General features: G+C 44.3%; 1 protein-coding gene, 2 long non-coding RNA genes and 1 other non-coding gene across 4 annotated transcripts in view; 2 read left to right on the forward strand and 2 right to left on the reverse strand.

Annotated features, from left to right (window-relative positions):
• Positions 1–7,401, reverse strand: part of RNF212 (ring finger protein 212) — a 59,074-nt gene extending 51,673 nt beyond the window's left edge. Inside the window, exons 1-2 of the mRNA XM_025385923.1 lie at positions 7,201–7,401; positions 1,647–1,708 (exon numbers count right to left, since the gene is read on the reverse strand). Coding sequence (XP_025241708.1) covers positions 1,647–1,708; positions 7,201–7,309 — 171 coding nt within the window. The 5' untranslated portion in view covers positions 7,310–7,401. The remainder of the gene's footprint in view (positions 1–1,646; positions 1,709–7,200) is intronic.
• Positions 7,402–7,486: 85 nt separating this feature from the next.
• On the forward strand, positions 7,487–26,861 carry LOC112624865. The gene is made up of 3 exons (XR_003119484.1): positions 7,487–7,597; positions 26,218–26,326; positions 26,595–26,861. It is a non-coding gene; the product is annotated as an uncharacterized LOC112624865 (long non-coding RNA).
• On the reverse strand, positions 9,192–17,805 carry LOC112624864. The gene is made up of 4 exons (XR_003119483.1): positions 17,759–17,805; positions 11,153–11,278; positions 10,258–10,404; positions 9,192–9,404 (listed from the first exon to the last, which is right to left on the reverse strand). It is a non-coding gene; the product is annotated as an uncharacterized LOC112624864 (long non-coding RNA).
• Positions 13,558–13,692, forward strand: LOC112625622. Its single transcript, XR_003119703.1, has one exon. It is a non-coding gene; the product is annotated as a small nucleolar RNA SNORA48 (small nucleolar RNA).
• Positions 26,862–27,492: the final 631 nt, after the last annotated feature.

Raw genomic sequence — 27,492 nt, forward strand, 5'->3', positions numbered from 1 at the left:
TAAAGCATATCCTTTCAAATAATTCTTGAGTTAAAAAAATAAAAAGACAGATTAGAGTTTATTTAGAAAAGAGAGAAAAGTGGTACTCAAAATGATATAGAATAGCAGTGCACAGAAAGACACGGATGGTCTTAAATATATTTACTAGGAAACAAGAAAGTAAGTAAACGACCTGAACATTCCACCCAAGCTAGAGTAAGGCTAAGGGCTCACCAGCCTCCAGCCTGACCATGTGACAGGGCTTAGTGCGGGATCACTACGTGAGGAGCAGAAGCAGGCAGTCACTGAGCCTCTAAGCTGCCACACGTGTGGAGGAAAAGAAAGTATTTTCTGTTAAAAGTGTAAACATTTACATCTTTTGCCCTTGCTTTTTCATCACTTCAGGAATTTATGTCACAGAAATACTCTTACAAGCGTGGAGAGATACTGGTTAAAAATGTTCACTGGAAGGTTGTTCGAAACAGCGAAAAACCAAAAAAATCCAAAGGCTCACTGATAGGAAAATACTAAAATATAATGCAGTCATTTTAAGAGTGAGTGTGCCCAAAATATGATGTCAACTGAGAAGACACCTTTTTTTTTTTTTTTTTTTTTGAGACAGAGTCTTGCTCTGTCAGCCAGGCTGGAGTGCAGTGGCGTGATCTCGGCTTACCCGCAGCCTCTGTCTCCCAGGTTCACGCCATTTCTCCTGCCTCAGTTCACGCCATTCTCCTGCCTCAGCCTCTCGAGTAGCTGGGACTAGAGGCACCCGCCACCACACCCGGCTAATCTTTTGTACTTTTAGTAGAGACGGGGTGTCACCGTGTTAGCCAGGATGGTCTCAATCTCCTGACCTCATGATCCGCCTGCCTCAGCCTCCCAAAGTGCTGGGATTACAGGCGTGACCTACCGTGCCTGGCCGAGAAGACACCATTTTTACGAAAAGGTAAATCACAATAACACACATAGAACAGGTGTCAAACTCCTGGTCACTGTCATCTCTGGGAAACAGGATCTGGGGACTTACACATTTGCCATTATAATCTCCTGTACTGTATGAATGTTGTGTAACTTTGTATTATGTTTGTAATCAGAGAAAAACAACTATTATATTTAAATCATCAGACCAAATGCACATTTTGGAGATCAGGCAGAGAAAACACCAATCATTTGTTTATACCAATAACAAGTTAAACTGAGTATTTTATAGAGAGAACAAAAGGCATTGTTTTAAGTCTTCAGCAGTAATTGATTTTAAACTTACTTTACCAACAACACTCTTAATTATATATGACCCCTATACAAATCCAAACTCTATCACCCGCTTCAGGTGCTTGTATGGTGCTAAAGAAATCTATTTAACCCACTTTCATTTCTAGGAACACAGCACGATTCAACAACCTAGGAATAAGGTCAATCTACAGCTAAGACAGTTTTTAAAACGTAAGTTTTACAGAGCGAGACTCCGTCTCAAAAAAAAAAGAAAAAAAAAAAAAAGTAAGTTTTAAAAACTAAATCCTAACTGCATTTTGATCACTCAGATATCTTTGTTAACGTAGCAGAGTGACTGAAAATTTTAGACACCACAAATGACTAAAAATTAAATAACGAATTTAAAAGGAAATATGACTGTGATTAAGATGCAGATACTATAGATTTCAACTTACATGTTTTGAAAGTAAAACTGTACGACAAGGAGCTTTACAAATCAAGCATTCATTCTTTTTACCTGTAAGATAAAAATAGGCTTTATTATATTAGACTGACTACTGCTTTTAAGTATGTATACACGCAGACTTTACAATGTTTCTTCAAGAAATAAGCAGGATTATATCACAGGTTTTCATGTTCTGACAGGATGAGGCTGTGGGTTCTGGTACAGTTGGAAGGATTTATAGAACTAACATCCTTTTCCCCTCCTTTGCAAATATGCACAAAAACACTGACCATAAAGATCAACAACACTTAAGGCTAAGTCTATCCCAGGTATTTATCACAATAAAGCTTTTTAAAAATTAAAATTAAAAAAATTTTTTGAGACAAGGTCTTGCTCTGTTACCCAGGCTGATCTGCAAGTGGCATGATCACAGCTCACTACAGCCTTGACCCCTCCCCGGGCTCAACAGTCTTCCCCTCTCAGCCTCCCTGAGTAGCTAGGACCACAGACGTGTGCCACCACGGCCAGCTAATTTTTAATTTTTATTTTTTTTGTACAGACAAGGTCTCACCATGTTGTCCAGGCTGGGCTCGAACTCCTGGGCTAAAACAATCCTCCCACCTCAGCCTCCCAAGGTGCTGGGATTGCAGGCATGAGCCACTGTGCCTGGCCATAATTAGTTTTTTCTTTTTTTTTTTTTTTGAAACAAAGTTTCACTTTGTCACCCAGGTGGGAGTGTAATGATGGGATCTTGGCTCACTGCAACCTCCACCTCCTGGGTTCAAGCGATTCTCATGCCTCAGTCTCCCAAGTGACTGGGAGTATAGGTACCTACCAACACATTTGGCTAATTTTTTTTTTTTTTTTTTTTTTTTGAGACGGAGTCTCGCTGTGTCGCCCAGGCTGGAGTGCAGTGGCATGATCTCGGCTCACTGCAAGCTCCGCCTCCCAGGTTTTCACCATTCTCCTGCCTCAGCCTCCTGAGTAGCTGGGACTACAGGCGCCCGCCACCGCGACCGGCTAGTTTTTTGTATTTTTTTAGTAGAGACGGGGTTTCACCATGTTAGCCAGGATGGTCTCGATCTCCTGACCTCGTGATCCGCCCGTCTCGGCCTCCCAAAGTGCAGGGATTACAGGCTTGAGCCACCGCGCCCGGCCATTTGGCTAATTTTTGTATTTTTAGTAGAGACTGGGTTTTGCCATGTTGGCCACGCTCGCCTTGAACTCCTGACCTCAGGTGATCTGCCCACCTCGGTCTCTCAAAGAGCTGGGATTGTAGGCATGAGCCATCACGCCCAGCCCATGATTAGGCTTTATAGTGATCTCTTAATCTAAAATGTTTAACTATTCAAAATGAACCTCAAGCTTGATTTTCTCACTAGTCAGGTTGGAGCCCAGAGCGGACCAGGCACTATGAGCCTTCACGCTCCTGTCATTCCAGGGAGGACACCAGGCCCAAACCTGAACAAGCCTGGTGGATTTCTCCCTTCCTCTGGGTCAGCGCAGCTAGAACTACGAGAAAAACATCTCTTAAGTGAGAGGAGTGAGAGGTGGATTCACAGACTTGAGGATTCCAGTGCTGCTGAGTCAGCAACACTGCTGTGCAATCCTGCTTTTCCTGGGTGTTTTCTGCCCCATTCCCCACGGGGCTGTTCAAACCAGGGCCCTCATATCACCTACTGAGAAGAAGCCCTGGCTCATGACCTACCTCAATTTCTCTGCCCTCTCCTCTAGACTGACCCACCACAGAACAACCCACTTCACTCTACCTCCTTCCTTTCTGCCTTGGAGGGAGCATCTCTTCCAGTCCAAGCCCAGGCTTTCACTTGTGTATCCACACTCGCCTCAGTGTCCGCAGCTCCCAGCACACAGAACGGTGTCCTACTGTGGAATGAGGGGTCCCCTTCTAACAGCCTCCAGAACTGTCTCCTTTCCTCTCTTCTTCAAGTTGCCCTCATGCTAAAAACATCTACCCTTGACAGTAGGTCCCTTCCCTTCCAGCTCTTTAACTGCGAATTCTGGAGCAAGAAAATTCCTCTTCTGCACCATCACAGCCAGGAGTCATGCAGTAAAAGATTAACAGAGCTGACTCATAAAAATCTAAAAGCTCTTACAAGGGAGGAGGATTAACAGACAAGACAGAGAGGAAATCACGTGCAGCCAATAGACAAAGGGGTTGATGCCTGATCTACAAATAGTGCTCACAAGTCAATTAAAAGAAAACACCTCAATAAAAGGCTATGAGGAGACCTGAACAGACATAGAAAAAATGCAAACAGCCGACAAACACACAAAATGAAGGTCAAGGTCACCAGTAAGAGACACCAAAGAGGAAAGAACAACAGGTGCTCACGTGTCACTACAGGGAACAGAAACAGGCACATCCTTTGTGCCTGTTTGGGTCACATTTGGGTCAGTTTTCATGTGCACACCTGCAGCCTAGCCACTCCACCCCTAAGAATATATTCCAAGGAAAAAAAGTAAGAGAACAAGCGGTATCTCATAGCAAAATAGCAGAAAATATGTTATGGTATGATACCCAAAAGATACATCATGCAACCTTAAGAATGATGATACAGGCCGGGCGCGGTGGCTCACGCCTGTAATCCCAGCACTTTGGGAGGCTGAGGCGGACGGATCACGAGGTCAGGAGATCAAGACCATCCTGGCTAACACAGTGAAACCCCGTCTCTACTGAAAATACAAAAAATTAGCCGGGCGTGGTGGCGGCGCCTGTAGTCCCAGCTACTCAGGCGGCTGAGGCAGGAGAATGGCGTGAACCTGGGAGGCGGAGCTTGCAGTGAGCCGAGATCACGTCACTGCACTCCAGCCTGGGCAACACAGCCAGACTGTGTCTCAAAAAAAAAAAAAAAAAAAAAAGAATGATGATACAGACTTATTTTAACATGGAAGGAGGTCCATGTTTGAGAAATAAAAGCAGATAACTGAATGATAGACACACTGTATTGCTTTTAAAAATCTGCATCTATAGGAAAATCTTGGAAGGATATACGTCAGAGCTAAACAAGGGCTTCCCTCTGAGTGATGCACCACTGGACAGCTACGGAGCTACAGTAAGGGCTCTGCCCAGAGCCTTCATCCCTTTTCACCATTTTTTTGTGTGTCCTTTGATTTGGTGTGGTCCCAACATGCAGCATCAGTGGCTTTTTGGAGGAATGCACTCAGACTACCGGCTTTAAGAGCTAGACAAACTTGTCAATCTATACCTGCCTCAGGCCCTTAACCAGTCACCTGCCAACGCAGGCTTTGCTGACCTCGAAAGCTATGACACTCTGAGCCCTGTCTTCACACTTCCCAACACCACGAAGGTACGTGTGTCTCCATCATTCCTAACAATGTTATCTTCGAGGAATGTTATCTTGGGTCACCAGTGCCCTCCTCACTGGTCCAACGGACACTTTCAAACACCAATTCCTTGATTTCACTGGGATGTCCAGTTCATCAACATGTCTCTTCTTTACCTGACATCTTCCTTACCTCCTTCAACAAATGCTCTTTCCAACAAGATAGTCTCTTACAGTTTCCTTTGCCTTTGGGGCTCTCCACACTCCAGTATCTAGGATTATTATCCTGTGTTAATCACTCCCCAAATGTATTCCTGGCTGTCTTAGTTCTGGACCCACACGGGCAACTGCCTCTTGTCTTCCCCTGGGTGGCTCTCACAGGACACAGGCCGTGTCCAAACATGAGCTCAGGGGCCCTGCATCCCACCCTGCTACGTTCCCTCCCACTGGGCTCCTCTCCAGTGTTTTGTCTAGCAGCGAAACTCTGTCCCGTTCTCTAGCCCTTGTCTCCGACTCAAGTCTGCTGAATCTACCTAACTTCTCCTGAACCCATCACTTCTCCCCATCACCTCTCATGTGCTCAGCTGCAGTCTCTCCCACAGTTTCTATCTCCCTCCAATCTACTTTTCACCCGGCTGCCAGAGAGACTTTTGTTTTTAAATACACACCTGAAATCAACAACTCCACTCCTAGGTTACACACCCAACAGAAATGTGTACCTAAGATCACCAAACACAGGAGCGAGAAGATTCATAGCGGCACCATTTCTGCAGCCAAATCTGCAAACAACCCGGATGGCCATGGACAGTGGAAATGGTAAGTAACTTGGGGTGTATCCATACGATGGAATACCACACAACAATGAAAGTAGATGAACTACAGTTACATACAAATACAAAGACAACACTTCGGGAGGCCAAGGCGGGTGATCCTTAGAGAACAGGAATTGGAGACCATCCTGGGCACCAAAGGGAGCCCCATCTCTGTGAAAAATTTAAAAATCAGGGGTGCATGGCTGCACATGCTTGTAACCCCAGCCACCCCGGAGGCTGAGGCAGGAGGATCACTTGAGCCTGGGAGGCTGAGGCTGCAGTTAGCCAAGATCATGCACTGAACTCCAGCCTGGGCGACTGAGCAGAGCTCTGCCTTGAAAGAGAGAAAGTAAGGGAGAAAAAGGAAGAAAGAGGGGGAGCCACGGAAAGCAGCTTTGCTGTAGGGCTGGTTGTAGGGCCACATTCACCAAGGTCCCATGGGTCTAAGGCCAACTCCGAAGATGGAGGTTAGCACAGTGGGCGTCCCCTGGGCTGGCTGTGAGCCACCGGCACCCAGCTGGCTGCTTTCACCGGTAAGTTCACTTGGTAAAAGCTCATCGTGCTCTTGCTTTTGTTCTTGCATAAACATCACTTCAACACAAAATTTTCATAGAAAGAAAAACGCCTCCCTGACAATGCGATGTCCGCTTGACACCAGGGCCCAGCGCTGCCCGTGGAACAGGGCCAGAGTCCTCCACGAGCGTTAAGGCTGCCGTCCACCCGCCTTCTCCCCCAGGTCCTCCAGGCGGGACCCGCAGCCTGCAAGCCAGAGCCCCGGGATGACAGGACTCGCGGCCTGACCCCCGCCGTCACCCTCATCTGCTCCTCATGGCGGCCCTCCCCCCCCGCCCCCGTGGCCCCTTCCTGCCTGCGGCCCCTCACCCGCGCCCTCCTCCCCTGGTGTCTCCCTTGCCCCCATCTCCCCGGTATCCCCCTTCACCCCCTTGACCTCTCACATCCCCCCCGCCCCCTCCCCTAGCGTCCCCTTCCCCCATGCAGCCCCCCCGCCACCTCCGGGGTCCCCTCTCCCCCCACCCTCCCACAGCCCCTCCCTCCCCACCTCCCTCCCCAACGCTTCCCCGGTGTCCCCCTCTCCCCAGCGGCCCCTCATCACACTAGGGGAGCCCTCTCCCTGGTGGCCCCTCCTCCGAATCCCCCTATCTCCGCAGCCCCTCACCCCCCCATACCCCCTCCTTCTCCACGCGCCCTCTCTCCCCCGCGGCCCCTCCTCCCGAGTCCCCCTCCCCTCAGAGTTCCCCTGGCATCTCCCCTGGCATCCCCCTCCCCCCGCGGCCCCGCCCCCTCCCCTTCTCCACCCGCCCTGTCTCCTCCGCGGCCCCCCACGTGCCCCCATGGCCTTCCCACCCAAGCCCCCCACCCCCCGGAGTTCCCTGCCCCTGCCCGCCGCTCCCCTCCCCTCTCCAGCCTGCGTTCCGGACGCCCTGACCTTTGCCGAGGCAGGCATCACAGTACACGTGCCCGCAGTTGGTGAGGCTGAAGCACGACGTCCTCTGGGGCGGCTGGAAGCAGCGATTACAGAACACCCAGTTGGCCATGCCAGGCAGACGACCGCAGCGGCGAGGCCGGGCCCACGCGAGGCCCACGCAAGGCTGGGACCAGCCTCCACGCGCTGGGCCCGAGGGCGGGCAGCTCTGCGCCTGCGCAAACTCGACGGCAGCTCTGCGCACGCGCACTGGAGCTGGCGGCCTCGCGCCAACACCGCGGGTGGCCTTGCAGCACTCGTGAGGGCGCGTCTGACTCGTCTCCCGGGTCGTTTCGGCAGGAGTAGGCGGAGGCACGCACCGCGAGCACCGACGTCCCGTCCCTGTCTTTGCGGTCCTCAGGTGTTTTGTGGAAGCCCGGCCTGGGTGGCGGGCGCTGGGAACGGCGGCTGCGCTGAGGAGGCGTCGGGCGCTGGGAATGGCGGCGGCGCTGAGGAGGCGTCGGGAGCGACCGCAGTGGGGGAGGGGCAGGAGGAGCGCGGAGAGGGTTGGGGATGCGGGCCAGGCCCACCACGAGGGCCGGGAGCTGGGCCTGAGGCCAGGGCGGCCGGGGTAGTGTGCGGGGCAGGCCGGGGAGGAGTCGGGAGAGTGGGTGTGGGGGCCCTGGGAGCGGGATGGGAGGGAGGGAGGGAGAAGTGGGTGTGGGAGTTGGGGTGGGAGCAGGAGCGGGAGTGGGGATGTGGGAGTTGGGGTGGGTGTGGGGCCGTGAGGCGGTGGGGTTGGACGGCGGTGTGGGTGGGGCGGTGCGGGTTGGGGTGGGGTGGGGGTGGGGCGGTTGGGGTGGGGGCTGGGTCGCACTCTGCGCTTACGAGCTAGTGACCGGGTGGCTGCTGGTGCAGAGACCTCACCACGGGAGGCCTGAGCCTGCTTCCTCTGAAACAGAAGGGGTAGCCTGGGAAGGACCTTTGCTGCTTCCAGCTTCCAGCATGGGGAAGTGAGTTTTTATAAAATTGCCCTCCGCGTGGTTCTGAGAGTTTCCACTCTTGGGGACGCTGCAAAGCTCCGATGGAGAGGCTCAGGCACGTGCTTGTGCCGGGAGAGCACAGGGTGAGTGCTCTTCGTAGCTGCGGGCCAAGTGGCCCCTGCGCCCATACAGCTGTTTCCAGGGCCTCGTGTGAAAAAGTCTTGGTAATTTTATGTTGATTACATGTTAAAGTGATATTTTTGATATATTAGGTTAAATATATCACTAGCGTTGATTTTACCCTTTCAAAAAATCCTTTTCAATGTGGTGACTAGGAAACTTAGAATTACGTATGGGCTGGGTGCGGTGGCTCAGGCCTGTAATCCCAGCACTTTGGGAGGCCGAGGCGGGCGAATCACCTGAGGTCAGGAGTTCGAGACCAGCCTGGCCAACATGGTAAAACCTCCTCTCTACTAAAAATACAAAAATTAGCAGGCATGGTAGCAGGCGCCTGTAATCCCAGCTACTCAGGAGGCTGAGGCAGGAGAATCCCTTGAACCCAGGAGGCGGAGGTTGCAGTGAGCCGAAGTCACACCACTGCACTGCAGCCTGGGCAACAGAGTGAGACTTTGTCTCAACAACAACAAATTAGAATTATATATGTAGCCCACTTTTATTTCTGTTAGACAGTGCTGATCTCTACCAAGTTTAAAATAGCAAGACCAGCAACATGGCAAAACCACCTCTCTACAAAAATTAGCTGGGTGTGGTGGTGGGTGCCTGGGGTCCCAGCTACTCGGGAGTCTGAGGTGGGAGGATCACTCGGGCCCTGGAGTTCGAGGCTGCAGTGAGCCTTACGGCACCTGTGCAGCAGAGCGAGACTCTGTCTCAAAAATAAGTAAGAACAGGATGAGGTGCCTGATCTGTCAGATTCAGAAGCTGTATTATAAAAGCATTCTATCAGTGTTATAATGATATAACGTTAATTTCAATCTCTGGTATCTTTTAAATCATAAAAGTAATACACATTTATGCAGGTATTTTGATTTATTAACTCAAACGTTATGCAAATTATTTGTCCTTATTGATAATATTTTAAACGAGCTTCTTAGCTATAAAGAAGTCTTTCAGGTATTTCATTTGGAAAATTCCGACTGAGATAAGGATTAGTATTTGTGCAAAAGCCCACCATAAAACATTGCTATTTGTGTCTTCACTGGTCATCCGAAAATTTTCTTCACGGTCCTATGCGAAAAAGAAATAGACAGGTTTAGTGTCATAAAGTACTTAACTCATGATTTTGAGGGGAGGGTTGTTGTGGGCATTCAAGGTATTTAATATTACCCAATTAATACCTTACACCAATGTATCTGTGCAGTCTGCTTTTCTAAACCAGAATCCATTGCTTAGCCAAGTATAAGAGAGTAAAAATCAACCTTATAAAAGATGTTTTGTATTTTGGTGTAAAATATCAGGAATTTGACCTATTTGTATATTTTATTTGCTACCATCAGGCAAAGCGAACATTACCCAATAGTGGTAGATTTCATCATTTGAGTCCAGCTTTTATGCTAGGCATTAGACCAAGCACTTGCATGCCTTATTTGCTTATCACACCTGTCCTTATCTACCTGGTAAGGAAACTGAAGCTTAGAGATGACACAGATTACTGACGTGTAGATGAGATTTAAGCCCATATCTGACCAACATCCACTTAGTGTAGTGACTCAAAAAGCACCTAATGTCATAAGAATAAAATTGTGATTTGGAAAGAGCATACACGAGTCTCTACAAATATATAGGGTGCATTTGGAAGCATTCATTCTGCAAGCTCACACCCTGTGCTGCTGGGGACTTTGTTAGGCACAGGGCATAAAAAGATGAATGAACTGAAATTCTCTTTCCTAGAGGAGCTCATGGTCCAGCAGACAGAGTGAAGAAAAATTGCTCTCTCCAGTCCCTGTGAGTCCACACAGTTCTACCTCAGAGAGAAAGAGTGAAGAACAGGCAGTTCATTCTTTCCTTGGTCCAGGGGCTTTGCGTTGAGAAATGCGTTACTAGTAGCAAGAGATAAAATAAGCTGAATAGGCAGACTGACCCTTTGATAGTTTTGTTCTTTGACTATTTGCCCAATTTGTTCAATTAGATATTCAAGCTTGAAGGTAAGTTCATTAACTTTGTCCTTTGCTTGAGCAATGGCCGCATCAAGGTCGTGTTCTCCAACTCGAATATCTAAGTGGATCCTCTGTACAAACAGTAAAAAGGAAAAAATGGCATGTTTTTAAAAACAGGTCCACTCTTTTTCCTTACTTTCTCACTCTTGTATCCTCCCATTCCTCTGTCCTTCCTTTTTCTCCCTTCCCCCTTTTCATAAGCAGGGCGCTACTTCACTCTTCAGCTCCCTTTTTTCCCTCAGTGCCACTCTTCCTTGTTCTACTTGGTAGTCTTTCTTGTAATAATAATGCATTAAATGGTAAATTACTGACCTTACAGTATATTTATACCTTCCTGAACATCAAATTAACTATTAGGTAAATGACTTTGGTCTGGAGAAAATTTGATTAACACGTTCTGTGGGAAATTTTCTTTACATATAACTGAATTTCTTATGCTAAAGTACAAATTGTTTTCATCAGTTCTGAACACATTTAGAAAATAGCCAATCACCATCTACCATGTAAGAGTTTTATTTATTAGAATTCCATTATTAATTCACCCTTCAGCCTTCACTTGTTTTCAAGCCTGAATAATCACAGTTCTTTTAACCTTCCCTCACGGCTCTTATTTTTCAACCCTTTAATCAACTTCATGGCTCTCCTTTGAACCCCTTCCAAGCTCTCCAGCTCCCTCTTTGGTTGCTGCGATGAGATCTGGGCATAGGACTTTAATAAGTTTCTAGCCAGTTTGAGTGTAATGGATCTGCATACCAGTGTCATGCTTGAATAGTGCTGACGCTGTGTTCATCAACAAGGACATAGGAAGCATGTACTTACCAGCCTATTCCCTCCAAATGACACAAGCCTTGTAGAATTAGATTCTAAGCAAATGATGTGTTCACCAGGTGAATGTGAAGTAAAATAGAATGTCCCCTGCGGGCCATATAGCTTCGACAATATTACCTAGGATTAAGGATTTCCATAGATTGAGTTTATTATTTCCTAGTTTCCATTCTTAAAAATAAATCTCGTCTATATATTATCTAGTAAAAAATTGTGCCATTCCTAAACAAGAAATCAAATGGCTAATAAACATGAAAAATATTTAGCCTTGCTAGTAATTAAAAAATTCAAACTACAGTAAGATAGCCCTTGTTCATTGTCAGATTGACAAAGATTTAAAAGTATCCAGGGATAGTATGGAGAAAACACTCTCCCACTACTGTTGTCCCACAGAATATCCAAGAACTGTGGAACAACTACAAAAGGTGTAACTTGACACATAATGGGAGTACCGGATGGAAGAGAAACAGAGAAAAGAAAAGAAGAAATATTTGAAGCAATGAGGACTGAGAATTTTTCCCCAAATTAATATCAGATACCAAGCCATAGATTCAGGAAGCTCAGAGTATACCAAACAGGATTAATCCCCTCACCCCCTCATGAAATCCCCTCAACCCCAAAATGAAACCAAAAAGCTATACCTAGGAATATCATTAAAACTGCAGAGAAGCAAACACAAATAAGAAAATCTTGAGCAGCCAGAGGGGGGAAAAACCTTACAGAGCAGCAAACGTAAAAATTGCATCTGACCTCTCCTCAGAAGCTATGCAAACAAGAAGAGAGTAGAGTGAAATATTTAATGTATTGGGAATAAAAAATGACCAACCTAGAGTTTGGTATCCTGCAAAATTATCCTGCAAGAGATAAGAGGGAGTAAAGTGTTTCTCAAACAAATAAAAACTGAAGGAATTTTTGCTGGTAGATCTGCCTTGTAAGAAATGTTAAAAGAAGTTCTTCAGAAAGAAGGAAAATTATGTAGGTCAGAAACTCAAATCTGCATAAAGGATGAGCATTAGAAAAGTGGAGGTAAAATTAAAACTTTCTATTTTCTTATTATTTTTTTTCTTTGACGGAGTCTCGCTCTGTTGCCCAGCCTGGAGTGCAATGGCGCAATCTCGGTTCACTGCAAGCTCCGCCTCCCGGGTTCATGCCATTATCCTGCCTTAGCCTCCGGAGTAGCCAGGACTACAGGCACTCGCCACCACGCCCGGCTAATTTTTTGTATTTTTAGTAGAGACAGGGTTTCACCATGTTGGCCTGGATGGTCTCGATCTCTTGACCTCGTGATCTGCCTGTCTCGGCCTCCCAAAGTGCTGGGATTACAGGTGTGAGCCACCGCGCCCAGCCTCTATTTTCTTATTCTTTTTTTTTTTTTTTTTTTTGAGACGGAGTCTCGCTCTGTAGCCCAGGCTGGAGTGCAGTGGCCGGATCTCAGCTCACTGCAAGCTCCGCCTCCCGGGTTCACGCCATTCTCCTGCCTCAGCCTCCCGAGTAGCTGGGACTACAGGCGCCCGCCACCTCGCCCGGCTAGTTTTTTGTATTTCTTAGTAGAGATGGGGTTTCACCGTGTTAGCCAGGATGGTCTCTATCTCCTGACCTCGTGATCCACCTGTCTCGGCCTCCCAAAGTGCTGGGATTACAGGCTTGAGCCACCGCGCCCAGCCTATTTTCTTATTCTTAACTGACCTAAGAAATATCACTTTATTCAAGATAATGGCAACAATGTATCAAATGATCATAGTTTACATGTAAGTGAAATTAATGATAGCCATGATAAAATTAGGGGCAGCAAGGAAGAATAAGGAATACTTTGTTAATAAAAGGCACTTGAGGCTAGGCATGGTGGCTCACGCCTGTAATCCCAGCACTTTGAGAGGCAGAGGCAGGCAGATCACCTGAGGTCAGAAGTTCAAGACCAGCCTGGCCAACATGGTGAAACCCTGTCTCCACTGAAAAATACAAAAAAAAAAAAAAATTAGCCAGGCGTGGTGGCGGGTGCCTGTAATTCCAGCTACTCAGAGGGCTGAGGCAGGGAGAATTGCTTGAACCTGGGAGGCGGAGGTTACAGTGAGCTGAGTTCACGCCAGCCTGGGTGACAGAGTGAGACTTCATCTCAAAAAAAAAAAAAAAAGAGGCATTACCTGTGAAGTGGTAGCGTATAGTGTTATTTGAAATTAGACTTGGACTAGTTGTGAATGTATATGGCAAACTCTAGGGCAACTTCATATGCTAACAGATAGAATGGAATCACAGAAAATGCTCAATTAAAACCACAAAAGGCGTGAAAAAGAGGAGAAGAAAAAAATAGAACAAAGAATGAGGGCAACGAATAAAAAATGGTAACAAATATGGCAGATAATCCAGCTATATAAATCATCACCTTAAATGTTAATGATCTGTGTCTTTGACCTCAGTAGAGTGGCACCTGGTTGGTGGTGCCCATCTTATATCAGCCAGGGACAAAGCAACCCCTTGTTCATCCCAGCTTGGCTTTTGAACTGTACCCATACCTGGTTCATGCCTTGGACACATGGAAAAAAAATGTCAATGGTCTAAATACACCAGTTAAAAAATAGAGTGGATCAAAAAATGAGACCCAACTATATGTTGTCTATAAGAAAATCATTTGAAATGTAAAGACACATAGATTAAAAATGAAGGGCTAGAGAAAGATACACCATGCTAACCTTAATCAAAAGAAGGCTGGAGTAGCTGTATTAATTTCAGGCAGAGTAGACTTCAAAAGCAATGAAAATTATCAGGGATAATTACATAATGGAGCAGTACATAATGATACAGGGGTTAATTCTCTAAGAAGACAACAATCCTCAACGTGTATGCACCTGACAATAGAGCATGAAAATATGTGAAGTAAAGCCTGATAGAACTGCAAGGAAAAAATAGATGAACACTTTATTATAGTTGTTTTCAACCCCTTCTGTCAAAAATGGTCAGATCCTGTAGGCCAAAATCAGTAAGGACATCATTGAACTCAGTAGCACCATCAGTTGACTGGACGTAATTGACACCTATGATTACTTTATCTAATGATAGCAGAGGACACATTTTCCTCAAGTTTATATGGAACATTCACCAAGGTAGACCACATTCTGGGCCATATATCACACCTTAACGAATTTAAAATAATAGAAATCTTACAATGTATGTTCTCAGGCCACAATGGAATTAAACTGGAAATCAGTAACAGAGAGATAGCTGGAAAATTGCAAAATACTTGGAGATTAAACAGCACACTTACTAATTAACACATGGGTCAAAGAAGAAAAGACAAAATTAAACTACAACTTATCAAAATTTGTGGAATGCGACAAAAGCAGTGACTAGAGGGAAATTGAAAGCATTGAATCCATATACAGTTGGCTCTCTGTAATACCAGGCTTCACTCCTGGATTGAACCAGCCATGGATTGAAAATATTTGAAATATGTGTATATAACAAAAATAATACAAGTGAAGAACTACAGTGTAACAACTCTGCAGCATTTACATTGTATTAGATATAAGTAATCTAGACGTGATTTAAATTAATGCGAGGATATGCGCTAGTTACCTGCAAACTACACCATTTCATATAAGGGACTTGAGCATCTTCAGAATTTTATATCTTTGGAGAGTCCTGGAACCAATACCCCGCAAATACCAAGGGATGACTGTATTCAAAAGCAAGATCTAAAATTAATAATCTAAGCTTCTACCTAAGGAAACTAGAAAAAGAAGAGAAAATTAAGTGCAAAGTAAGCAGCAGAAGAAAAATAAAAACAGCAGAATCAATTAAAAACAAGAAATAGAAAAAAATCAACAAAACCAAAAGCTGATTCTTAGAAAAGGTTAAAAAGCTTCTAGCCAAGCTAAGAAAAAAATGAAGATGACACAAATTACAAATATCAGAAACAAAAGAAGGGGCATTGTTACAAATCCCATGGACATGAAAAGAATAATAAAGAAATACTGTGAACAACTCCATGCCCACAAATTTGATAACCTAGGTGAAACTGACCAATTCCTTGAAATATACAATCTAATAAAATACAAGAAGTAGACAATCTGAATAGGCCTATATCTAGTAAGAGGCTGAATCAATAGAAACTTCCCAAAGCAGAAAGCACCAGGCCCAGATGGGTTCAGTGGTGAATTCCACCAAACATTTAGGAAGAAATTGTGCCAATTCTCTACAATCTCTTCCAGAAGATAGACGCATAAGGAGTACTTCCTAATTCATGTTATGAGGCCAGCATTACCCTAATACCACAACCAGACGAAGACATTATAAGAAAACTACATATCATTATATCTCATGAATATAGATGCAAAAACCCTTAACAAAATATTAGCAAATGAAAATCCAACAATATATAAAAATTATATACCACAACCAAGTGGGTCTTATTACAGATATGCAATTAGCATTAGAAATCAATTAGTGTAATTCATCACATCAGTAGGTGAAAGAAGAAAAATCATACCATCATATCAATAGATGCAGAAAAAGCATTTAACAACAGCCAACACCCATTTATGATAAAAATGCATCAAACAAGGAACACAGGGGAACTTAATTTGATGAAGAACATCTACAAAAAAACCTATAGCTATTATACTTATTGGTCAGAAACTAGAAGCCTTTTCTTGGTGGACTGGAAGTCCTGGCTAATGCAGTAGAAGGAAATAAGGAGTTTGGGAAGGACGAAATAAACTTTGTTCACAGGTGACATGACTGTTTATGTGTAAAACCAAAAGAATTGACAAACTGCCAGAACTAGTAAGTGATTATAGTAAAGTTGCAGGGTACAAGATGAATATAAGAAAGTGAATCACTTTCCTGTATACTAACAATGAACAAGTGGAATGTGAAATAAAAAACACAGTATCATTTACATTAGCGCCCTCCCTCAAATTACTTATTTATAAATCTAACAATATGTGCAAGACCTATATGAGGAAAACAAAACTGGTGAAAGAAATGGAGAGAAGTCCATGTTCATAGATAAGAAGACTTCTTATTGTCAAAGTCTCAGTTCTTCCCAACTTGATCTATAAATTCAACAGAATCCCAGTAAAATCCTAAAACTATTTTGTGAATATTGATAAGCTGATTCTAATATTTATATGAAGAAACAAAAGACCCATAATAGCCAACACAATATTGAGGGAGAAGAATAAAAGAGGACTAAGACTACCCAACTTTAAGATTTACTATGAAGCTGCAGTAGTCAAGACAGTGTGATATTGGTGAAAGAATAGACAAACAGATCAATGGAACAGAATAGAGAGTTCAGATGTTGTTTCAGGCAATTTCAGTTTTCAAAGAATGAGTCTTCTATGTCTTTTTAAAAAACAGTGAATGGGTTTTAATGTGATAGTTTTGGCTCAACTAAAATTTGGCTCCGGGTTTAATGTGCTTTGGAGACATTTTCAGATTGGTCATTAAGGATTATTGGGAAAGTACAAAAGAGAATTGGGGTTTGATATAACGGAACAGGAAGTGGGCTAGAAGCGTAGATGTGGGTGTGTAGAGAAGAGGGGGTAGCTGTCTTGACAAGTGCTGGAGCTAGGAAAACAGTCCCAGTGGAATTATTGTCAGTGAGGTGCCAGATGTGCCAAGAGAAAACTATTGAACAGGTAAAAATCAAGCGTCCAAAAATCCAACTGGATTGGAGTCTTCGGCACAGCTCTCTGTCTCCACATAAGTGGGGGTGTCATAGTGTCTTCCTGAGCTTGGGTCAACCAGTTACCCAGTTTTATGAGAGTGGGAGTCCTGTCCTGCCTACTTCAAGCACCCTTTTCTTGCCAGCCTGTTCTGTTCTCCAAGTCTTTGGTCCACAACCATTCTGCTACCCCATGAGCACAGCTCCAGGACAACTAGGTTTGAGTTAGTGGACTGAGGAATTCATTGTCTTGAGCTTACATAGTGGGGAATGGATATCTCTGTTATATCCATTGTATATATGAGAAAACAGCATCAAAGCAGTCAAATAACCCTTCCAAGGTTTTAGCTTATATGTGACAATCCATGCTTGAGTTTGATTCTGACTCCAAAATCCATATTCTTTCCACATTACCTGGTGACTTTTGTACTCCTCTGCTAACTCCTAGTGAGTAAGAGGTATATAAGACCGGATAGTCCCTGAGGCTGCTGCATTGCTAGAGAACGCCCATGCCAACATGGGAGGAGGGAGGAGTTGGCTTATCTGACCCTTATGCTTGTGTGGGGCTGCAGCACCAGCAAAGTAGATGGGGCCTGGGTGGTGCAAAACCACAGGGGTGCTTTGGCCCTAAGGTCCCTTTTGCCTAGCAATATCAGCAGACCTCAAGATGGCAAATCTGGGGCTCCTCATTTTATTTTTTAAAAGCTTTTTATGTTACGAAGCCTGTCTCTGCTTCTCAACTAAACTATAGGCTCATTGAGGGCAGGCCCTTTCTATGTTTTTATGTCATGCTATCATTCAGTGCTATATGCATTAAAAATTGTTAATGCCAGTGTGTAAGTGCTTCTGTAGAGATTTTAAAACTGGGCTACATGATACCTGAATTTTTGGCAAATGAAAAATTTTAGTAACAAAAGTATAAAAGAATGTTTTACCTCACCATTGTAAGTTGTAATAGTCACAAACATTCCCAAACCAGGAGCAGATTCAAGGAACGTATGTCTGCCTGTGTCCCATTGCTGTATCTTGAAAGTCCCTGTTTCAAAAATATAAGACATTACAAAATGTAAGAAACAGTAATAATGTTTATTAGATGTTACTGCTAAATTAAATGAATTTATCTTTCTCAGTTTACCTAAATCGTAAAACACTCTTAGTCTGAAGAGCTATAACTTGGTGATTAGGTATCTAACAGAGTAGAGGACTCTGGAATATAGAGAAAGACTTGAGTTCTTCATTTCTCACGCTTGTTGACTAGGTAACTTGACAAATTATTTCACCACTCTAAGCCTCCATTTTCTATTCAGAAAAATAGGGGTAATATATATCCCTCTCAAATCTCAGTTGTGAGAACTGCCGAAAATAAGCATATGAAAGGTTTCCACCTAGAATGTAAACTCCATGTGAGCTGCCATTAAGAGAGAGAACTCTTGGACTTTTTCCAGTACCTCCCCAGTAGTACTCCCTGCTTTAACTTCTTCCTCCCATAACTTGGTCCCATACACTTCCAGCAGAATTCCTTGCTAAAACATCAGTATAGTCCTGTCAAATCTTTCATTTCATTGTCTTCAGAGGTTTCTGCTGAAGGCTGGATCTGAAGGAGTCTCTGACTTTCTCCCATTAGTATGTGGTAGCTATCATATGGCTTAAATTCCCTCATGTGCCCTTGAAAGGTACAATGGGAATGAAAACCCAGCTAACATTTGTTGGACCCATATTTTGTGCCAGGCACTGTGCTAAGCACTTAACTTGCATCACTCATGTATAGATTTATATAAGTATAATATATGCTTATAAAGTACAAATATTATAAAATTTTATAAAGGTGAGGGAAAAGGCACTACACTGAGTTTGAATCCTGACTACTACTTGCTAGCTATGTGGACAAATTAATTTTTCTATACTTTAGTTTCATTATATCTAAAATCATTATAAAAGTAGTATTTACGGCCGGGCGCGGTGGCTCAAGCCTGTAATCCCAGCACTTTGGGAGGCCGAGGCGGGTGGATCACGAGGTCAGGAGATCGAGACCATCCTGGCTAACATGGTGAAACCCCGTCTCTACTAAAAATACAAAAAACTAGCCGGGTGAGGTGGCGGGCGCCTGTAGTCCCAGCTACTCGGAGGCTGAGGCAGGAGAATGGCGTGAACCTGGGAGGCGGAGCTTGCAGTGAGCCGAGATCGCGCCACTGCACTCCAGCCTGGGTGACACAGCGCAAGACTCCGTCTCAAAAAAAAAAAAAAAAAAAAAAAAAAGTAGTATTTACCAGCCGAGCGTGGTGGCTCATGCCTGTAATCCCAGCACTTGGGGAGGCTGAAGCAGGCGGATCACTTGAGGCCAGGAGTTCGAGACCAGCTTGGCCAGCGTGGCGAAACCCCATCTCTACTAAAAATACAAAAACTAGCCGGTTGTGGTGGTGCATGCCTGTAATCTCAGCTACTCAGGAGGATGAGGCAGAAGAATTGCTTGAACCTGGGAGGCAGAGGCTGCAGTGAGCTAAGATTGTGCCACTGCACTCCAGCCTGGGCGACACAGCAAGACTCTGTCTCAAAAAAAAAAAAAGGTAGTATTTACCTATGTAGGGTTATTGTTGGGAAGATTCAGATGTTTGTAAATTGGTCCGTTAGAATGGTGCTTGATATAGCACTGAATAAATGTATTTTTTATATATATATACACATATAAATTATATATATATACAATTGTGCCTCAGTATCCATGAGGGATTGGTTCCAGGATGTCCTCAGGACACCAAAATCTACAGATACGCAAGTTCCTTATACAAGATGGCATTGTATTTGCATATAATCTATGCACATCCTCCCATATACTTTAAATAATCGCTAGATTACTTATAATGCTTAGTATGTAAATGCTGTGTAAGTAGTTGTTATACTGTATTGGGTTTTTATTTGCGTTTTTATTGTTGTATTGTTATTTCTTGTTATTTTTTCTCAAATATTTTCCATCTGAATTTGCCAATGCAGAATTTGTGGATATGGAGGGCCCACTGTATACACTCACACACTTTTTAGTAACCAAGGTGATTTTTTCCTTACCACCACATTATGCTGTCTCCTCATCTGGAGAAAGGAAATTCTGTGCAGAGACATTTGCAAAAGTCCTGAGGGCAGGAGGATGCTTGGAATTTTCAAGGAGCAGCAGAATGCCTGGAGTGAGGTTAGCAGGGAAAGAGTGGTAGGAGGTGGGGTTGAAAAGGTAGCAGGGGCCAGATCATAGAGTCCGTATGTCCATTCTAAGGATTTGGAGAAGCAGGTGGGTAGAGGAGTGACATGATGTGACTTTCCTTTTTAAGTTTCTTATTGTTGCTGTTATGTAGAGAAAAGGATGAAGAAGGGTCAAGAGTGGAAGCAGTGACACTATTGTAATCTAAGTAGCTTAGACTATGTGATAATAGTAGAGGTTGTAAAAAGTATTGGTTTCTGTATTATTGTCCCCATCTTACAGATTGGAAACTGGTTCTCAGATAAAGTCACATAACCAAGAAGTTGTAGAGGCAGAATTAGAACTAAGGCAGTCTGATTCCAAAGCCTGAAGCTGCTAGCTCCATTATCACAGTGCCTCCCTGAAAGGCAAGAGAGAGACAGTTCCCTGATAGGGGCTTGAGAAGGGAATGTGAGGCTGGAGATTGGCCACAGAGGGCATCCCATGGAATATGTACTCTCTGAGAGACAACTAGAGGGAACACTTCCAGGGATAAAAAAGCTGCAACTAACTTTCAAGCTCTGCCTGCACTTTAGAGTGACCTCAGTCTTAAGGCATCTTTCAAATAGTTCTGGCCCATCTCCCCTGCTCCCCGCATCCCAAAGTTTGTTAACTATATGTGTAATGTGTATTTAGTACTTTTTAGTATGATCCATTTAAAAAAGGTTTTAAAAAAGGTATCATTGATGGTTCTGGACAAGATGGGATAGGTCCGTTCCACCCTATTTCTCCTGCTGATTACAACTGAAAATCCTGGGCCAAATGTATAAAGCAACTACCAGAAGACTCTGAAAGGTGGAGGAAAGAAGATAGAGTGGCCAAGGACCTCAGGACTCATAGCACAACTCAGCAGTGGGTTATCTGTTTGTTTTCTTCCTCCTGTATATCCTGGTCTTGGTGCTGTGGCAGTCTACAACCTACAATTACAGACCAAAATTTTAGAAAGAACCTCATGTCTCTAGCCAAAAGATCTGGAATAGGATGCCCTGCAAGATGAAGCTTCTTTGAGTATACCTCCCTGTATTAGGCTGTTCTTGCATTACAATAAATAAATATCTGAGACTGGGTAATTTACAGAGAAAAAAGGTTTAATTGGCTCATGGTTCTGCAGGCTTTACAAGAAGCATGGTGCTGGCATCTCCTTGGCTTCTAGGGAGGCCTCAGGAAGCTAACAAGCATGGTGGAAGGTGAAGGAGGAGCAGACACATTATATGACAAAAGGAGGAGCATCAAGACCAATGAAAGTATCAATAAAAAATAAAAGAAAAAAAGAAGCAAGCACGAGAGAGTGTGGGGGGAGGTGCCACATACTTTTAATTAAGTCATCGGATCTTTTGTGAACTCAGTGTGAGAGCTCACTTATCACCAAGGAGATGACCCAAACCATTCATGAGGAATCCACCGTCATGATCCAAAGACCTTTCACCAGGCTCCATCTCCAGCACTGGGGATAAAATTCAACATGAGATTTGGATGGGGACAAATACCCAAACTATATTACTCCCCTCCTCCAGATGAACACCTTAAAGAAATTGCACCCCTCCCACTGGATGCTTCAGTATGGAGACTGGAAGGGAGCCCTGTCAACATGCCCAGCCAGCACTAAGTGAAGGACAATAAAGAGTCAGTGTCTCTACACTGGACAATTGGGGAGGATTTCAGAGAAGAGAGAACTGGAGAGAAAGATCTTTAATTCTGTGTATGAAGTCCTGAGCACACCTCTGAGCAGCTCATGCTTGAAACTGACCAGAATCAATAAAGCAAAAACTTTGAGAATTCAACTATGGTGTGGAATACTGCCTAGGTTTCAGATTAGTCGCTAGGTAGCACACAAACGGCAGATGGAATACTACTCGGCCATAAAAAGAATGAATTAAGGGCATTCGCAGCAACCTGGATGAGATTGGAGACTTACTCAGAGTGAAGTAACTCAAGAATGGAAAACCAAACACTGTATGTTCTTACTCATAAGTAGAAGCTAAGCTATGAGGATGCAAAGGCGTAAGAATGACACAATGGACTTTGGGGACTCGGGGAAAGGGTGGGAAGGGGGTGAGGGATAAGACTACAAATTGAGTGCAGTGTATCCTGCTCAGGTGATGGGTGCACCAAAATCTCACAAATCACCACTAAAGAACCTACTCATGTAACCAAACACCACCTGTTCCCCAATAACCTATGGAAAAAAAATTTTTAAAGAAATTATAACAATGCTTGGTATGCTTCCCAGTGTATGCAGAGGTAATATTTAAGATAATATGTTATATTATGTTATAAAGAATGGGAGAACAAAGAGACTTAAATGGTGTTAAGGTTTCTGTATTTTTCTTGAAATGGTAAAATATTGATACTACTAGACTGATAAATATGTGTACGATAATCTCAAGAGTAACCATGAATGAAAATTATAGAAAAAGATAAAGTGAACAACACTATAGGTAAAGCAAAATGGAGTAGTACAAAATGTTCAGGTAGCCCACAGGAAGGCAGGACATGGAAAACGTCAATAAAAAACGGGGAGATAATAAAAATAAAATAATAAAGTGGCAGACCTAAATCTTGATATCTGTAATTACATTACATGTAAGTGGTCTAAACAGATTAGACAAAGATTATCAAAATAGATTTTTAAATGACCCAATTATAATGCAGTATACAAGAAAATCACTTTGAATGTAGTGCTATAGGCAGGTTAAAAGTAAAAATATGAAAAAAGATGTACCACTTTGACATGGGTTTTTAAAACTCTTGAGTCTCTATATAAATATCAGCCAAAGTAGGCTTCAGAGGGCTGGGTGTGGTGGCTCATACCTATAATCTTAGTGCTTTGCGAGGCTGAGGCAGGAGCATTACTTGAGGCTGGGGGTTTAAGACCAGCCTGGGCAACATAGCAAAACCCTGTCTCTACAAAAAAAATTAAAAGTTGGCCAGGTGTGGTGGCATGCACCAGTAGTTCTAGCTACTCAGGAGGCTGAGGTGGGACGAGCCCTTGAGCCTAGGAGTTCAAGGTTAACAGTAAGCTATTATTGAACCACTGTACTCCAGCCTGGGCAACAGAGTGAGGCCCTACCTTAAAAAAAAAAAAAAAAAAAAAAAAAAAGTACACTTCAGAGCAAAGACAATTACCAGGAATAAAGAGAGACATTATACAATTAGAAAGGCATCAATTCACCAAGACATAACCACCCTAAATGCACCAAACAAGAGAGCTTCAAAACATGTGGCGTAAAACTCACAACTGAAAGGAGAAGTAGACACGTCCCTGTTTATAGTTGGTACTTCTGTACTCCTCTCTTGGTGCTTTATAGAACTAGACAGAAAATCAGCAAGGCTGTAGAAGAACTGATCAGCATCATCGACCAGCAGGAACTACTGGCCATTTATAGAACATTCTCCTGCACAGTAGAATACACATTTCTTTTAAAGTGCATTTGAAGCATTCAACAACACAGGCAACAAAGCCCTAAAGGTGATTAGGCACTTTTGCTGAAGCAGCTGAATGTTCCTGGAGAAAAGCACACAGCCAGGCTTTCCAAGTCACTTTCCAAATGTATTACCATCTAAAAACCACGGTTATGTGTGCTCACTATTCTCTAAAACAACTGGTTCATGTGTGTCTTTTCTCTTAGCCACTTCCAGTACCTTCCTGTCCCCACTCCCACTTCTCAGATGGTTACCCTGCGTCTTATGGAAATGGTAAGAGTCTCCACCTGCTGTTGCTTGATTGGCTCCCCTGGAGCACGTGTTGCTATTTAATTGCCATTTTACCAATATTTGGAGTGGAGTCTTCAAGAAGTGATTGGGTCATGAAGCCTCCACTCTCATGAAGGGATTAAAGCCATTGTGGGAATGGGGTTCTCATAAAAAGGATACGTTTGACCTACTTCTCTCTGTCTCATGCGCTGACTTGACTTTCCACCCATGGGCTGACCCTTGTCAGATGCTGGTGTCGTGCTCTTGGACTCTCCAGCCTCCAGAACTGTCAACCAAATAAACTTTATAAATTACCACGTCTGTGGTATTCTGTCAGAGCAGCAGAAAACAGAATAAGACACCATCTTTTCACCACCAAATGTCCTAACCCCACCACATTTACCCTTTCTGGCTCCCTCTTGTTGGGATGGGTGGGGGTTCCCTATTCTGTCAGTGGCCACCCCCTCTTATTTTCTAGGACTTTGCTCTTGTTGCTGCCCCCACTTGCCCATATGGAGCTAATCTTGTCAGCATACCCACATGTTCTGGTGCCCCCCTTGTCTGTATTCCGTAAGGTACTAGAGGGCAGATGTATTTTATTCCTGTTTCTTTGGCTGTCTAGAGCCTGATGGTAAGCCTAGGGTGGTGGTTGGCCCACCTTAGTAGGGGCTCAATACATCTTTGTGGAATGAATGGAAGTGTGTCCTACAGTACATGCTCAGCAAATTATTTTGAATGAGTGCCAGTTGCCCCCTCCCCCCATTAAAATGCCAGTGTTCGTGGCATACTGCTTTGAGTTACCAGAATGGAGGAGGAGAATTTCTGCTTGATTTTGCCAAGATCCTCCAGCCCTAAGCACATGCCCCCTCAGGTGTCATGCCCCATGGCTGCCACCAGATGGCAGAAGAGAAGCATTGCTCCTGGACAGAGTAAGCCTGGGAGAACACTCAGTGCAGTGTAGATGAGATAATCGTGTGACAGGATGTGTCTGTACAGATGAGATACTGTGTGTGTCATGTTTCTTACTGCGCGGTGAGAGAGCCTGCAGGGTTCACTGCTAGGAACTGGGATGGAGCTTACTAAGTGTGCTGTCTTGGACAAGACACCGAGCTGCTCAGTGTTTCCCCACCAGTAAAGCAAGGATAATCATGGCATCTCTCTTAGGGTATGAAGAATATGTGGGTTAATATTTTTGTGCTATTTAACACAGATTAGCACCTTACAAATGAAGTTCCATGTAAGTACTTGATACATAATTCTTTACATTATTATTAGGCTTTTAACTCAGTTTTTCTAGCGACACTCCCATTTAACACCACAACCCTGTAAAGTAGGTCTAATAATACCCAGTTTTGCAGAGGGGGGGCCTGAGGCCTGAAGAGGCTGAGATGACTTATCTGAAATTCAGATAATAAGTGGCAGCTCCAAGATTAAACTTTAGCAGGGCCGAGTCCCACATTCCGGGCATTGTCCACCAAAAACACCACCACTACTCCCTATAGACTTGGATGTGGGGTGTGCGTGTGTGCTGTAAACCAACTCCATGTGTGGTTCTTGCAGAGCCTCCAGGTGGAGGCCTTATTCCTCTTGGGTGTTCAGTAAACACTGGGCACCTACTGGGTGCCAGGAGCATCTGGATCCTGTGGGAGGGGAGCTGCCCCAGGGACACAGATGCTGTCCACCAGGCTGCACCTCTCCTGGCCTCCCTGGTACCCTGTGCCCATGCTTGATAAGGCGACCAGCCTTTCCTTGTGATCCCTGGTGTGGCTGCCCCGTTGGCTCCAGATGATGAGTCCTTGAGGCTGGCACTGTGGGTCATTTGGGTTGGTATTAGAAAAATAAAACATTCATTATAGGGAGTTTAGAAAGTAAAATCTTTAGAAGCTTTGGTATTTCATATTATCCTTTTAGCCTTTTTCCTGTAAGTACATTTTTATATTTTATAAAAAATGAGATTATACGGCACATACTATATGTAGCTTGATTTTTCCACATAATGTTTTGTGACTGTCTTTCTGTTTTAAATACTCTTATGTAAGCTAAATTCAGGCATATTCAGAGAGCTGAACAGAGACCCAATATTATCTTCCCAGTGCTGAGTATGGAGCTTGGCAGACACTGAGGGTCGTTCTGTGTTTGAGGAAAGGATGAGGCAATGGGAGGCCCTGCACATGGTGGTTAAAGGCAGAATTACCTGGTTGACCCTGGCTCTGGCTCCACCACTTCCAAGCTGTGTGATCTTGGGTGACTTTACAAAACCTCTCAGAAGTAAGACAAGGATAGTAGCAGGCCCTATGTGGGGGTGGTCATGGAGATTAATCAGTGTATTTTCTGAGAACACTGCCTGCCCATGGTCATCACTCAAAATGTGCTAACTACAATTAATTCATGTCTAACTGAGGCAGAATGGGGTATAAGTGACAGAAGAGGGATGATGTTTCCTTAATTTCTTCAATGCCTCCTTATTGCTCTTAGAATGAAATCCAGATTCACTAGAGAGCTCCTCAGGCCTCTAGGACCTGGTGCTTTTCTCTCGATCATACTGCCTGCTCCTATTCTGAGGGTAACAGGAACCTCGAGGAGGGTAAGTGACACTTAGACTGAGACTCCAAGAATGAGGGGAGACTTCCAGGCTGGGGGACGGGATCTGTAAATTCCCACTGTCAAGTGGTAGGAAAGATCGTCCAGTGGGTCCTGAAGTTGACTGCATGTTGGTGTCATCTGGGGACCTTTACATGCTGCTGATGCTCAGCTTCTGCCCCACATGCTCTGATTTAGTTGATGAGGTGGAGACCTGGGCATAGAAAGTAGTTGCTTTCAAGAGTAGCTATGAACGTGGTGATCTCTTCTAGAATGTCCCCGTTTCCCAGGAGGATCTTCTGTTTCCCTATAATGTTTCAAAGAGTCTCAGTAGAAGAAGCATGTTTTTGACAAAAAGATCATCAGAGTACAGCTCAGCACATTCTCACAGACGGAATCGCCCTGGTCCAGACATCATCAGCATCCTGGAAGTTGCCATGCCACCTATCACCACCCCCACGAAGGGAGCCACTACGCTGACTTCTAAAGACAGATTATTTTTGTCTGTTTCTGTGCTTTACATAAAAATATATGCTCTGTCTGGCTTCTTTTAATCGACACTTTGTGAGTGCCGTCTGTGTTGCTGTATGCCCATGTAGATCACTGTTTGCTGTTTAAGATTGTATTTTTGAATACACAACTATTCTTACACATTTGCCTATTGGTGGGCATGTAGGCAGTGTCCAGTTTTTGGCTATTTCACATCGTGCTGCCGTAAAGATTCTTGTGCATGTCTTGTGAACCACTGCATTTGTGTTGTACATTTCCTGTGTTTACCTGGTCATGGGATGTGCCCATGTTCAAATTCAGTAGATACAAAAATGGTGGGGCCTTGGCCCTTAAGGTCCCTTCCTGCTCTCTTAGCCACACCTGGCTTTGGCGTGCTTAACTGCAGCTTGTGGCCTTAGACGAGGCCTTGCGTGCTGGAGCCATACCCTGCACAGAGGACAGGGAGAGCCTGAGCTGAAGTCTGCGCCTCCCCAGCCTGAGCCAGTGCCAACGAATGGGATGCAAGTACAAATGCCCAGCTCCTTTGCCCGGAGGTGGAACAAGCTGTGGTATATCTTATCCAGATTTTATTTTTTTATTCTTATTTATTTTTTTTGAGACGGAGTCTCGCTCTGTTGCCCAGGCTGGAGTGCGGTGGCGCCATCTCGGCTCACTGCAAGC

The sequence above is a fragment of the Theropithecus gelada genome, chromosome 5 (assembly GCF_003255815.1).
Source record: "Theropithecus gelada isolate Dixy chromosome 5, Tgel_1.0, whole genome shotgun sequence".
NCBI lineage: Eukaryota > Metazoa > Chordata > Mammalia > Primates > Cercopithecidae > Theropithecus > Theropithecus gelada.